The sequence below is a fragment of the Phocoena sinus genome, chromosome 4 (genome assembly GCF_008692025.1).
Source record: "Phocoena sinus isolate mPhoSin1 chromosome 4, mPhoSin1.pri, whole genome shotgun sequence".
NCBI lineage: Eukaryota > Metazoa > Chordata > Mammalia > Artiodactyla > Phocoenidae > Phocoena > Phocoena sinus.
Window position 1 is genome coordinate 60,909,028 of NC_045766.1, and position 15,640 is coordinate 60,924,667.

At 38.7% G+C, this 15,640-nt stretch overlaps 1 protein-coding gene and 1 pseudogene across 9 annotated transcripts in view; both read left to right on the forward strand.

The window, feature by feature from the left end:
* Positions 1–15,640, forward strand: part of YEATS2 (YEATS domain containing 2) — a 108,921-nt gene that overhangs the window by 13,741 nt on the left and 79,540 nt on the right. For 7 of the 9 annotated variants that reach the window (XR_004349746.1, XM_032631149.1, XM_032631155.1 and 4 more), the window contains exons 2-3: positions 5,789–5,862; positions 12,339–12,456. Coding sequence is in view for 8 of the 9 variants with exons in the window: in XM_032631149.1 (XP_032487040.1) it covers positions 12,357–12,456 (100 nt within the window). In the remaining variant the exon portion in view is untranslated. The remainder of the gene's footprint in view (positions 1–5,788; positions 5,863–12,338; positions 12,457–15,640) is intronic. The other 2 variants (XM_032631151.1, XM_032631152.1) reach the window with 1 other exon arrangement.
* Positions 8,367–8,844, forward strand: LOC116753411 (annotated as a pseudogene).

Here is a 15,640-nt window from a genome sequence, read left to right on the forward strand (position 1 = left end):
TATTGGCCTATAGTTTTTTTGTGACATCTTTGTCTGGTTTTGGTATCAGGATGATGGTGGCCTCGTAGAATGAGTTTGGGAGTATTCCTCCCTCTGCTGTATTTTGGAAGAGTTTGAGAAGGATAGGTGTTAGCTCTTCTCTGAATGTTTGATAGAATTCGCCTGTGAAGCCATCTGGTCCTGGGCTTTTGTTTGTTGGAAGATTTTTAATCACAGTTTCAATTTCAGTGCTTGTGATTGGTCTGTTTATATTTTCTATTTTTTCCTGGTTCAGTCTTGGAAGGTTGTGCTTTTCTAAGAATTTGTCCATTTTTTCCAGGTTGTCCATTTTATTGGCATAGAGTTGCTTGTAGTAATCTCTCATGATCCTTTGTATTTCTGCAGTGTCAGTTTACTTCTTTTTCATTTTTAATTCTGTTGATTTATGTCTTCTCCCTTTTTCTCTTGATGAGTCTGGCTAATGGTGTATCAATTTTGTTTATCTTCTCAAAGAACCAGCTTTTCGTTTTATTGATCTTTGCTATTGTTTCTTTCATTTCTTTTTCATTTATTTTTGATCTATCTTTATGATTTCTTTCCTTCTGCTACCTTTGGGGTTTTTTTTTTGTTCTTTCTCTAATTGCTTTAGGTGTAAGGTTAGGTTGTTTATTTGAGGTGTTTCTTGTTTCTTGAGGTAGGATTGTATTGCTATAAACTTCCCTCTTAGAACTGCTTTTGCTGCATCCCATAGGTTTTGGGTCATCGTGTTTTCCTTGTCATTTGTTTCTAGGTATTTTTTGCTTTCCTCTTTGATTTCTTCAGTGATCTCTTAGTTATTTAGTAGCGTATTATCTAGCCTCCATGTATTTGTATTTTTTACTGTTTTTTTCCTGTAATTGATATCTAGTCTCACAGCGTTTTGGTCGGAAAAGATACTTGATATGATTTCAGTTTTCTTAAATTTACCAAGCCTTGATTTGTGACCCAAGATATGGTCTGTCCTGGAAAATGTTCCATGAGCACTTGAGAAGAAAGTGTATTCTGTTGTTTTTGGATGGAATGTCCTATAATATCAATTAAGTCCATCTTGTTTAGTGTGTCATTTAAAGCTTGTGTTTCCTTATTTATTTTCATTTTGGATGATCTGTCCTTTGGTGAAAGTGGGGTGTTAAAGTCCCCTACTATTATTGTGTTACTGTCGATTTCCCCTTTTATGGCTGTTAGCATTTGCCTTATGTATTGAGGTGCTCCTATGTTGGGTGCCTAAATATTTACAATTGTTTTATCTCCTTCGTGTATTGATCGCTTGATCATTACATAGTGTCCTTCTTTGTCTCTTATAATAGTCTTTATTTTAAAGTCTATTTTGTCTGATATTAGAATTGCTATGCCAGCTTTCTTTTGATTTCTATTTGCATGGAATATATTTTTCCATCCCCTCACTTTCAATCTGTATGTGTCCCTAGCTAGGTCTGAAGTGGGTCTCTTGTAGACAGCATGTGTATGGATCTTGTTTTTGTATCTTTTCAGCCAGTCTACGTCTTTTGGTTGGAGCATTTAACCCATTTACATTTAAGGAAATTATTGATATGTGTGTTCCTATTACCGTTTTCTAATTGTTTTTGGTTTGTTTTTGTAGGTCTTTTCCTTCTCATGTGTTTCCTACCTAGAGAAGTTCCTTTAGCATTTGCTGTAAAGCTGGTTTGGTGGTGCTGAATTCTCTTAACTTTTGCTTATCTGTAAAGGTTTTAATTTCTCCATCAGATCTGAATGAGATCCTTGCTGGGTAGAGTAATCTTGGTTGTAGGTTTTTCCCATTCAGCACTTTAAATATGTCCTGCCACTCCCTTCTGGCTTGCAGAGTTTCTGCTGAAAAATCAGCTGTGAACCTTATGGATATTCCCTTACATGTTATTTGTTGCTTTTCCTTTGCTGCTCTTAATATTTTTTCTTTGTATTTAATTTTTGATAGCTTGATTAATATGTGTCTCGGTGTGTTTCTTTTTGAGTTTATCCTGTATGGGACTCTCTGTGTTTTCTGGTCTTGACTGTTTCCCATGTTAGGGAAGTTTTCAACTGTAATCTCTTCAAATATTTTCTCACACCCCTTCTTTTTCTCTTCTTCTGGGACCCCTATAATTCGAATGTTGTTGCATTTAATATTGTCACAGAGGTCTCTGAGACTGTCCTCAGTTCTTTTCATTCGTTTTTCTTTATTCTGCTCCCTGGCAGTTATTTCCACCATTTTATCTTCCAGCTCACTTACCTGTTCTTCTGCCCCAGTTATTCTGTTATTCTTTCTAGAGTATTTTTAATTTCGGTAATTGTGTTGTTCATCACTGTTTGCTCTTTAGTTCTTCTAGATCCTTGTTAAATGTTTCTTGTATTTTCTCTGTTCTGTTTCCGAGATTTTGGATCATCTTTACTATCATTACTTTGAATTCTTTTTCGGGTATGTTGCCTATTTTGTCTTCATTTATTTGGTCTTGTAGGTTTTTATCTTCTTCGTCTGTAATGTGTTTTTTTGTTTCATTTTTTTTTTTTTTTTTTGGGTGGTGCTGTATTCCTGTCTACTGGTCATTTGGCCTGAGTCGTCCAGCCCTGGAGTTTGCAGGCAGTTGGATAGAGCTGGGTCTTGGTGCTGAGGTGAGGACCTCTGGGAGGGCTCACTCCGATTGATATTCCCTGGGGTCTGAGGTTCTCTGTTAGTCCAGCGGTTTGGACTCAGAACTCCCACCACAGGAGCTCAGGCCCGACCTCCAGACTGGGAACCAAGATCCCACAAGCTTTGTGGCATGGTTAAAAAAAAAAAAGGGAAGAGAGAAAGAAGAAGAGGAGCAGTACAATATCAAGAATAAAAAACAAAATAAAATTCAAAAGATAAAAAATGTATTAGTAGAAATAAAACTATAATTGAGACAACTGCAACAAGGTAAAAGAAAACCACAACAGAAAAAAGAAAAGGGGGGGAACAAGTCAAAAGGAGGGATCACTAACAAAATATAAAGAATAAAATAAAGTCAGAGAAATAAAAGATTTATTAGGAAAAATAAAACTATAAAAGAATCAAGAACAATGAATCAACAAGGTAAAATAGAAACCCAATCTAAAAGAGGAAAACAGAAAAGAAAACAGAAAAAAAAAAGAAAAAAAGCCTTGGCTTTGGGGGTGGAGTTTAGGTGGGGGTGGAATTTAGGCAGGGGCAGGGTTTAGGGTGGGGCGGGACCTAGGCCAGTGGGGCGGTGACATTTGAGCGTGGGGCGGGGCCTAGGCAAGGCACCGTTCAAGCCTGGGTCCAGTTCTCTGCTCAGGACCTGTGCAGAAGGGGAGAGGCAGCTCGTGGAAAGAAGGGCCTCTGGAATGTGGAGTTCCCTGGAGTTTGGAGGTAGGGCACTGAGTGAGGGTGTGTGGGTGGGGTTTAGGCCCCGAGTGTTGGAGAGGGACTCCGAGTGTAGAGGTGGGGCCCAGGGTGGGGGTGTGGGGTGGGGCTTGGGTTCTGCACAGCGGGAAGGAGGCTCTGAGGACAGAGGATTAGGCCCAGGAGCCCAACAGGCTTCCTGGTGCCTAAGTGGACAGGGAAAGCACTGGCCCCGTTCCCTTCTGTTCCTCCGTGCCCCTCCCCAACCCTCTCCCCCAGGGCCTCCCCTGTCACTGCTGGCCCCCTAACTGTGGGTGGGTCCCGCTGGGTGTAGGAACTCCTCCCCTATCCCAGCCGCTTCTCAGGGGTGCCAGTCCTGGAGGTCCGGCCTTACCTTTGCTCCCCTTTCCGTCCCTCCCACTCCCTCAGGACCTGCACGGCTGGAGGGGGCCTAGGTGGGCAGAGGATCAGGCCCAGGATCTCAACAGGTTCCTGGGGGTCCAAGTGGACAGGGGAAACCTGGCCACACTCCCTTTTGATCCTCTGCCCTTCCAGTACTTCCCCAATTTCCCCCTTCTGGCGTGGGATCCCTTCCCCTCCCCTAGCCTCCCCTCTGGGGAGCCAGTCCGCTCCTGCCTCCATTTCTCCTCTCCCTTCACTCCCCCCCCATGCCACATGTCCTACCCGGTTGCTGGGGGTTCCTCCTGTCCCCTTTGGTGTCTGTGGTCCCCCACTGGTGCCTGGTAGGTGAGGAGGCAGGCATTCTGCGTCCTCCTAGTACACCATCTTGACTCCACCTCTCCTGATCTCTTTTTTAAAATTTATTTTATTGAAGTTTAGTTGATTTGCAAGTTATGTTAATTTCTGCTGTACAGCAAATTGATTCAGTTATACGTATATATACATTCTTCTTTTTCATATTCTTTTCCATTATGATTTATCACAGGATATTGAATATAGTTCGCTGTGCTATACAGTAGGACCTTGTTGTTTATCCAGACAAAAGTTTTAAATTTCTCACCATTCTGAGTTAACATGATGAAATCTTGTGCCATCCCAGTTCTGTCCCACCTGGGATGTGAATCATCCCTTTGTCCTGTGTATTCTGCCCATTAGTCACTTAGTAGCCATCTTGGTATCACATCAACTGTTGAGGTATCAGTGCTCATGTTCAAGTCATCCTTATTTTACTTAATAATGGCACCACAGTGAAAGAGTGGTTATGCTGGCAATTCAGATATGCCAAAGAGAAGCCGTAAAGTGCTTCCTTTAGGTGAAAAGGTGAAAGTTAATAAGGAAAGAAAAAAGTTGTATGCTGAGGTTGCTAAGATCTGCCTTACAAATGAATCTTCCATCTGTGAAATTGTCAAGAAGGAAAAACAAATTCGTGCTAGTTTTTTTTTTTTCACACCTCATATTGCAAAATTTATGGCTACAGTGTGTGAAGAGTACCTAGTTAAGATGGAAAAGGCATTAAATTTGTGGTGAAAGAGATGAACAGAAGACAAGGTTCATTACTGTTCTTTGTTTCAGGCATCCACTGGGGTCTTGGAACGTATCCCCCACAGATAAGGGGGTGACTATGGTAGACTGGGTTTTGTGTATAAGACCTGGCTTAGAATAACTAGGATGGAGTTTTTTTTTTTTTTTTTAACATCTTTATTGGAGTATAATTGCTTTACAATGGTGTGTTAGTTTCTGCTTCATAACAAAGTGAATCAGCTATACATATATCCCCATATCTCTTCCCTCCTGCATCTCCCTCCCTCCCACCCTCCCTATCCCACCCCTCTAGGTGGTCACAAAGCACCGAGCTGATCTCCCTGTGCTATGCGGCTGCTTCCCACTAGCTTTCTATTTTACATTTGGTAGTGTATATATGTCCATGCCACTCTCTCACTTCGTCCCAGCTTACCCTTCCCCCTCCCCGTGTCCTCAAGTCCATTCTCTACATCTGTGTCTTTATTCCTGCCTGCCCCTAGGTTCTTCAGGACCACTTTTTTTTTTTTTTTTAAAGATTCCTTATATATGTGTTAGCATACGGTATTTGTTTTTCTCTTTCTGACTTACTTCACTCTGTATGACAGAGTCTAGGTCCATCCACTTCATTACGAATAACTCAGTTTCATTTAGGATAGAGTTTTTGTTGCTACCAACTTAAATGAAAATCAGAACAAAATCTTCTCTTCTCCCTTTTAGATTTCCCTTGATCTGAGTCTTTCCTATAAATAGGCTACTTCAGATTGCTTGTATTGTGAAAAATAAGCATAATTTTGGGAAGAAGATTTTCAGTTATCAGTATCAATGGGAGATGACAGCTCTATGAGTAATCTTCAAATAGAGGAAAAATTTAAATTGACACTGAAATATATATTTTGATTTTTTTGAAAGGACTTCTTCATGCCTAATGATTTTTGTCAGTATGATATTAAAATGGTTATTCTTTCTCAGCATGCACATTGGGCAGTCTTTGAGAAGCCTGGATGGTGTTGGAGTAAAAGCTGCTGCTATTTTTAGTTTGCAAGGTAAGGTATAATTCATGAAATGGATCATATGTATTTGGATTACTGAAAGTCAGTCGCATTTATGTATTTCTAAAGGTCCAATGTTAGACCTATGCAGTTCAAATCACCTTGCTTCTGGAGCTCCCCAATGCTTTATTTATTGCTGGTAATAAAACCTTCTAGTCACGATGCATAGTTCTTTTAATACCCTGCTGGACTGGATTTGTATCTGCTTATATTCACAAATGAAAACTGGTTTCTCGTTTTCCTCTGAGGATGCCTTTTGACCACATCTCCATAGGTTTAGATATATTGTTTCCTTTTTGCTGATTTTTTTTTTTTTTTTTCTTTTGTTGTACGTGGGCCTCTCACTGTTGTGGCCTCTCCCGTTGCGGAGCACAGGCTCCGGACGCACAGGCTCAGCGGCCATGGGTCACGGGCCCAGCCGCTCTGCGACATGTGGGATCTTACTGGACCGGGGCACGAACCTATGTCGCCTGCATCAGCAGGCGGACTCTCAACCACTGCGCCACCAGGGAAGCCCTGCTGATAATTTTTAAATAGTCTTATTGAAATTTCCTTCTTTCGTATCATAGTGAGTTTTTGTCAATAATTTCATATTTAATTTTATCAAAATCAGAGAATAAAGCTGTAACATTTCCTAATTTTGCAGTAATTGAGACTTTCTTCATATAACTTATATAATTTAATTTAATGAATTTTTCTAGCTATTTAAAATATTTTTTGTTGGGTTCAGAGTTGTATGTATATATTAAATCTGGCTTGTAAATTATATTATCTATATCATCTGTATTTTAATCTGTTGTCTTCTTGATCTTTTAAATTTCTGAGAGACATATGTTCAAATTCTTCTCTTATGATTTTCTTAAATTCTTGTAGTTCTGGTTTTGTGTTTTGTATGTCTTGACATGATGCTGTTTGATTTATAGTTTATGACATATGTTTATGATTGTGTCTTTTAATAGTAACAAACTTTTTTGTATTAAATGGTTTTTGCCTTAAATTATTCTCTCTGCCAATAATCTTGCCATGTGTGCTTTTTGTTTGCATGTGTCTGTGTGTAATTTCTTTGCATATCCCTTTATCTTAAACATTTAGCTATAATACCTTTGAAGGTATAGCAATATCAACAAATAGATTTGTAAGTATTATAGGAAGAATGATGAAAGCTAGTAGTTTGTTCCCTGTGGGTATTTATATTTTGGCATGTATTTTAGTTATCCCTTCACTTATTTATTCAGTAAATAATTTATTGAGACCTTCCAGGAACTTTGGAGAGGGAATATGGGGAGAGCTGTGTTCGGTAGTATGATCAGGGAAGGCCTTCTCTGATAAGGTGGGCATTTGAGCTAGCATCTGGTAAAGCTAACCTGGGGGAAGAGCATTCCAGGCAGAAGGAACCATAAGTCCAAAAACCCTAGGGAATGATTGAGGTGTTTTTGAGGAATAGAAGGAAAACCAAGGCTTACTTGATGGTGCAGTAGTTAAGAATCTGCCTGCCAATGCAGGGGACACGGGTTCGAGCCCTGGTCTGGGAAGATCCCACATGCCGTGGAACAACTAAGCCCCTGTGCCACAACTACTGAGCCTGAGCTCTAGAGCCCGCGAGCCACAACTGCTGAGCCCACGTGCCACAGCTACTGAAGCCAGCACGCCTAGAGCCCGTGCTCTGCAACAAGAGAAGCCACTGTGATGAGAAGCCCATGCACCGCAACGAAGAGTAGCCCCTGCTCACAGCAGCTAGAGAAAGCCCACACACAGCAACAAAGACCCAATGCAGCCAAAAATAAATAAATGAAATAAATAAATTTTAAAAAGAACAAAAATAAAAAACATTTAAAAAAGAAAGAAAATCAGTGTGTCTGGATATTAATGATTAAGGATGGAGAAGCAGGCAGGGCCCAATTCATATAACATTTTGTAGGTCATGTTAGGGAGTATGATTTTATTCTAAGAGATATGGGAAGCCACTGGAAGATTTCATGCAGGAGAGGGCATGTTCAGATACATTTGTATAGTCCTTTTCTGAGATGAGCTACAGTTTACATACAGTGAAATACACAGATTTTAAGTGTACAGTTGGAATGAGTTTTTAACGATTACATGTACCCGTGTAACCCACACCTTTAAGATAAAAAATATTTCGGGGCTTCCCTGGTGGCTCAGTGGTTAAGAATCCGCCTGCCAGTGCAGGGGACATGGGTTCAGGCCCTGGCCCGGGAAGATCCCACATGCTGTGGAACAACTAAGCCCCTGTGCCACAACTACTGAGCCTGAGCTCTAGAGCCTGCAAGCCACAACTACTGAGCCTGCATGCCACAACTACTAAAGCCTGCACGCCTAGAGCCCGTGCTCTGCAACAAGAGAAGCCACGACAATGAGAAGCCCGCACACTGCAACAAAGAGTAGCCCCTGCTCACCGCAACTAGAGGAAGCCCGTGCACAGCAACGAAGACCCAACACAGCCAAAAAAAAAAAAAAATTTGGTGGGCCCCGGTGCAGACATGGCCAAGTCCGAAAACCACACCATGCACAACCAGTCCTGAAAATGGCACAGAAATGGCATCAAGAAACCCCAATCACAATGATATGAATCTCTTAAGGGGGTGGACCCCAAGATCCTGAAAAATATGTGTTTTGCCAAGAAGCACAAGAAGGGCCTAAAGAAGATGCACGCCAACAACACCAAGGTCATGAGTGCACATGCTGAGGCTATCAAGGCCCTCGTAAAGCCCAGGGAGGTCAAGCCCAAGATCCCAAAGGGCAGCAGCCACAACCTCAGTCAGCTTGCCTACATCGCTCACCCCGAGTTTGGGAAACAGGCTTGTGCCCGTATTGCTAAGGGTCTAAAGCTTTAAGGCTCTGCTGGCCAAAGGCCAAGGCCAAGGCCAAGGCCGCAGTTGCAGGTACAGCTGCAGCTCCAACTCTAGTCCAGCTCAGGCTCCCAAAGCTGCCTAGGCCCCCACAAAGGCTCCAGAGTAGAGGCCTTTATCTACCAATGTGAGGACAGAAGGACTGGTGTGACCCCTGGGCTGCTGTCTGCATGGGACTGGTGTCCTCCTGTGCTATTTGTACAAATAAATAGGGGGAAAAAAGGTATAAAATATTTCTGTCACCCCAGAAAGTCTTTATTCCTCTTCTCAGTCCGTCTCCACTGCCAGCACCCCAACTACTATTCTGTTTTCTTTCACCATAGATTAATTTGTGTGTTCTTGAACTTCATGTAAATAGGATCATTCAGTATGTGCTCCTATTATGTGTCTGGCTTCTTTTACTTACCATAATGAAGATTTATTCCTGTTGTTGGTTGGATCAGGAGTTCATTGGTTATACTACAATTTGTTTACCCATTCTCCTGTTTTGTTTTTTGTAGACATTTTTGAAATGTCTATCTGGCTAATAGAGGAGAATGGATTCTCTATTTCACATGTTTAATAAAGGAGCACTAGTTGTCTTATTTACAGAGGGGAAAATATTTTGTTTGAAATGAAAATTACAGAAAGGACAGGGCTAAAGAATGATCCCATGGTATGGAGAAAATCCTTTCTCACAGACAAATTATGAACAGTAACTGATTTTCTTTTTTAACAGTTTACCACATCAGTATTCTTTTCAATTTCATTTGATTCAAACCTTTAAGAGGATTAGTAGGACATTTTGTTTCAAAGTTGAACCTGACAATATCTAACAACTGTTCGTATTTCCTTTTCATAAATCTCAAAGACAGACAAGAAGAATCCAAAACTTACTATTACATGGATCATTTGTTACACATTCCACATACTTATTACATCATGGTGAGAGCATGCCTTGGCAGATGTGCCTAGCCTTAGGTAGCATATACTTGAATGTGGCATGTATGTCCTTTAGTATTGTTCTTGGTAGAACAGAAGCAGACCTCAATTACTAAAAATGCTCAGTACAGACCTAAATCTTCCTCAGCATGTTTATTGGGGGGAGCTCAAACCTATGCCCAAAGATGACAGGAAAGACTTTATTACAGGGGCTGCATGAAAATATGAATTACTTTGGCAGCATAAGTTAATTCATTGGTGGTTTCTTCCTTACCCACCCCACCTCCTTGCACCTCCAAAATCTTCTCTTTTTTCCCTTCTATTCTCTCAGTTTTAGAGCAGAAGTCAAAAGAGAATTTTGCTTTATCCCTTAAGTGAGGGTAAAACAAAATACTGTTTTCTTCAAGAATCCCCAACGTTTTGGGGGGAGGAGCCACCGTTACTCCTGAGAGTACTCGGGGAGAGAGGGGGTGTGGGAGGAGAATATGGAGATTATGAAGTCCGCTGAATGGATGAGTGAAGGTGATGCTGGACTCACTCATTTTTACAGATAATCCAGTAAGAGTCTTGGTAAACTGTAGAAGACAGGTGGTCACTGAGGAAATGGTATGGTGCAAAACAGATTGGAGATCTGCTGTGATGTATCTACTTCTGATACCAGGTTTATCTTGATAGTAGGAGGTTTTGTTGTTGTTCTTTTTCTATCTGCATTAGGGAAAAAGGAGTGAGGTTTATTGATTTTTAAGAAAGTATTATTTATGTAATTGCCCAAGATTTTTTCAGGTTGTCTATAACTAGTTGCCGACCAAATGGAGAAGGCTAAAAGAACAATACCCTACTCTCACTTTTTATAAGCTTTAAAAACAGAAAATAATAGTTGGATTCAGGACTTCTCCAAAAATATTCATTTATATTCTAAATTAGAGCAGGTAGGTAATGATTGTGAACAAACATTAAATGGCTTGATTTAGAATGTTTATAAATGCTTGGGGGGGGGGGTGGGCAGGTAGGACATTTTAAAGTTTAGGGCCATTATACAAAATAACAATTATAGGAAAAATGTTCTAGATCCAGGATTTACATACATATCATTACATAATGAGTCTCTCCCAGCTGAATCAAGTGAGTCTACCTCAGAGATTGGTGAAAGAACTGGACTAAGAGCTGAGAGGCTTTTAAATTGTTATTTCTGTCTTAACTTTGAGTGAACAAAAAAATAATTATTTTTGAGTTATATTTTATTTTCAGAGTGAACAAAAAATAATTATTTTTGAGTTATATTTTATTTTCATTAATTTTATTTTAAAACTTTATTACCTCAATAAATACATTTTGTGTATTTTTGCCTTTGGTTAGGTAAATAATCTCCATCAGTGGTAGAGGAGAGGTTTGGAAATTAGGGAGCTCTTCTTGTCTTTTCTGTCATAGATCAGTCTTCTAAGGGGCAACTCAACTAACCTCCCTGGACCTGTTTTCTTATCTGTCAGTAGACCCTCGCTGCCCAGTAAGGGACGCACCAGCCACAGGTTGTTATTGAACCTTTGTAATGTGGCTAGTCCAAATTAAGGTGTACTCTAGGTGTAAAAGACTTAGTACAAAGGTAAGAATGTAGAATATCTTATTGTTAATATGTTTATATTGATTATATCATTGGAATGATAATATTTTGGGTACATTGGTTAAATAAAATATATTATTAAAATTAATTTCACGCATTTCTTTTTCCTTTTTTAAATGTGGGCACTAGAAAATGTTTATTTCCATTTGTGGCTCACATTATGTTTCTTCTGGATAGTGCTGATCTGTACAGCATTTCCTAAACTGACTCATGAAATAATAAGTGCTCAGTGAAACACAGTTTGGAAGAGGAGCAGTGTCCAGTGGAACTTTCTGCAGTGATAAAATGGTCTGCATCTCTGTTGTCCAATTTAGTAGCTACTGGCCCTGATGGCTATTGAGCACTTGAAATATGGCTAGTGTTCTGAAATGTAGGAAAAGGAACTGAATTTTAACTATTATTTAATTTTAATTAACTTTAAGGAGCCACATATGGCTAGTGGCTAATGTATTGGGACAGTGCAGATCTAAAGATTTATGGGATGGTTTTATTTAAAGCCTTGTATACCTAGGACATGTTTACCATATTGCAAGCTTGGTAGTTTAATATAAGTCTATACAGTTTCTGTTTATTATGAATAATAATAAATGTTCAGTAACAATAATATTTATTAAGTACTTGTTATATAGCATGTACTATGTAAGTACCAGAGGGAGGATTTGTATAATAAATTATTTACTGAGCTATATTCTGTAATATATTTGATGCCTTGTGGTTTCCAGGATATTGTGGGCTTACCATGTTTTCATGAAAATTTGGTTTTCTTTTCTTTCTATATGAGGTCCCTTCTGTTGAAAGCCTGGCTCCTTTTGGAAGGTCTGAACAATGTGCTGCCTTGTTAAAGGATTTTCTTTTGAAAGGGAGACGCATGCTTTGTAACAGATGATGATTTTTTTAAGTGAACTTTTGAAGTTAGTTATGTTTTTAGCTTTAAAGGGGATGTGTGTGTGTATTTACACAGACTTATAAATATCAGTATTATGTAATATTCCTTTTGTATGTGTGTACACATATATGTATTGATATCAAGCAGTGTTATTAATTAATGTATTATTGCTTCACAGTGAAGAACGAATGTCATCATGTCTGGAATCAAGCGAACAGTCAAAGAAACTGACCCTGATTATGAGGATGTATCTGTGGCCCTTCCAAATAAGCGGCATAAAGCAATTGAGAATTCAGGTAGAAATTCACTTGCCTTAGGAAATTATTTCTTTGTTGACATATGCCTCCCTATAAGATTTATAGGAACTAAAATGAAATGCATGTCCACTATTGTGTATATTTTGAAGAGGTTTGTGAGAGGGATTAGCTAAGTGCTCTGTTTAATAGTAATATACCATGTGTGGCATAAAAGGCTGGAACATAATCAGGTAGACTGTGAAAGCATCAGTAATGAGACAGGCTCTAAGTTTTAGCTATCATTGTGTGTTAGGTGTAATCATAAAGTCTTAGCAATGTGTGTACTACAATGTGGTATCATGTGAGATGATTATAGGTGGTACATGAATTAAAGTTTTTTATTTTAATCATTAATGTTAATGTCTATAGAAAAGAATGGTCTTATCAGACTTGCAGTTTCATGGCTACTGCTTAGGATAAGGCTAACTTTTTTTTTTTTTAATTTTAATTCTATTGGAGTATAGTTGATTTACAATGTTGTGTTAGTTTCAGGTGTACAGCAAAGTGATTCAGTTATACACATACATATATTCATTCTTTTTTAGATTCTTTTCTCATATAGGTTATCACAGAATGTCGAGTAGAGTTCCCTGTGCTATACATATATGTCCTTGTTGGTTATCTATCTTATGTATAGGAGTGTGTATATCTTCATCCCAAGTGTGTGTATCTTCATCCCAAGCTCCTTATTTATCCCTCCCCCCAAGGGCTAACACTTTTTAAAAATACTATTTAATGGCGTTAATTAGATGTTTCACATGGTTCTCAGATGTGGTAGGTAACTTGAAGGTGGTATATGAATGATGGAAATTGGGGAAACACTGATCTCTGCACTTAGCTGGTGGTGGCTTAGTTAAGGCTCAGACGCATTAAATTACTTGCCCAAGATCATTTAATTAGTTGAAGACCAGATCATCTGTAGTTACCCAGAATGTTTTAAGCTGTCTCAAAAAAAGTGGCTGTATTTGAGTTTCTAAATCAAAATACTGCTAAAATTCATTACTGTTTATTTAAAAAATAAATCTATGTAAGTTATTACAGCTAGATGAAGAAGGTCTCAAAGTCATCGATAAGGTGCTGCAGCTCCACAGAGATCAGGCCTCCAAGGTTAAGTGGTGAAGGAAATTCCTGTCTGTGTCAGTGCAGTCAAGTCATATGCACCCCACAAAAGTCTCTGTGTACCGGAAGTGATTAAATCCAGTTCCAAACAATATAAACATTTCACTGCAACTTTTCTCTCCATTCAGTTGTAATTTTATTTACAAGGATACGTCATTTGCTTTCAATAACAAGCCAGATAAATATGAAAGTATCATGAAACTTAAATTCATTATTCAAATGCATCACATGGCATATCTTTTTTGTAATAAAAATAAGAAAAGGGAAAACTTATTGTTTTAGGAAACATCGTAATTTCAATTTAAATCTAATGTAAGTTCGCAAATACGTAGCCTAAGCAGGGACAGTTTTTTGTTACTAAGTGCCAGTTTGCTGTTCTTCTTGGTGGCCATTCTCAACCTAGTTCCTAATAAAGATTTTATTTTTATTCTTCAGAATTTTTCTCAAAGTAGGTTTGGTAGGATGCTTCCCTTTTTTTTCAAATATAAATTTATTTGTCCATCCACCTCACTGCAAATAACTCAGTTTTGTTTCTTTCTATGGCTGAGTAATATTCCATTGTATATATGTGCCACATCTTCTTTATCCATTCATCTGTCGATGGACACTTAGGTTGCTTCCATGTCCTGACTATTGTAAATAGAGCTGCAGTGAACATTGTGGTACATGTCTCTTTTTGAATTATGGTTTTCTCAGAGTATATATCCAGTATTGGTATTGCTGGGTCATATGGTAGTTCTCTTTTTAGGTTTTTAAGGAACCACTATACTGTTTTCCATAGTGGCTGTATTAATTACATTCCCACCAACAGTGTAAGAGGGTTCCCTTTTCTCCACGCCCTCTCCAGCATTTATTGTTTGTAGATTTTTTGATGATGGCCATTCTAGTGGTGTGAGGTGATACCTCATTGTGGTTTTGATTTGCATTTCTCTAATGATTAGTGAAGTTGAGCATCATTTCATGGGTTTGTTGGCAACCTGTATATCTTCTTTGGAGAAATGTCTGTTTAGGTCTTCTGCCCATTCTTGGACTGGGCTGTTTGTTTTTTTGATATTGAGCTGCATGAGCTGCTTGTAAATTTTGGAGATTAACCCTTTGTAAATTGCTTCATTTGCAAATATTTTCTCCCATTCTGAGGGTTGTCTTTTTGTCTTGTTTATGTTTTCCTTTGCTGTGCAAAAGCTTTTAAGTTTCATTAGGTCCCATTTGTTTATTTTTATTTCCATTTCTCTAGGAGGTGGGTCAAAAAGGATGTTGCTGCGATTTATGTCGTAGACTGTTCTGCCTATGTTTTCCTCTAAGAGTTTTATAGTGTTTGGCCTTACATTTAGGTCTTTAATCCATTTTGAGTTTATTTTTGTGTATGGTGTTAGGGAGTGTTCTAATTTTATTCTTTTACGTGTAGCTGTCCAGTTTTCCCAGCACCATTTATTGAAGAGGCTGTTTTTTCTCCATTGTATATTCTTGCCTCCATTATCAAAAATAAGGTGACCATATGTCAGCACTAGTTTTAAATTGGCAGTCTAGTGGCATATTTTACGGGGAGAAAATGACATGGGTGATTAAGGGTCCAAATTTTGTCTGCAATTTTTTTACACCCCAAAGCATGGGTGGTGATTTTTTCATATTACAAACAGAGGATCATTATGCAAAATCCCAGGTTTTTCAAGCAGTCATTCGACTCTTCTTTTTTTATTCTCTTGTAATCAAACTACATTTCATATCTGATGTTTTTAACTCTTTGAATTGCATATTACTTTGAGTAGTCATTATCTGAATTGAATTGCCTTCAGAGACATTTTCTGTCCTTTTGAATTCTTTCTTTGCTGGTTCCTTCAGGTAGTTGTAATCAGAAACTGCTGAATTGCATGCTAGATCCTAACTTCCTGCCTTCTTATGAACTGCTCTTGTGTCACAGACTACCTCTTCCTCTAGCTAATTCTTTACTTTCTTTTTCCTTGGGGTTATGGTTTTTCAGAAGTCACCACGTATTTCTCTCGGAATCTTCATGGGTTTCTTTTTCTTTTTTGGTAATTTTATTTTGATGTGATTTCAAACAGAAAAA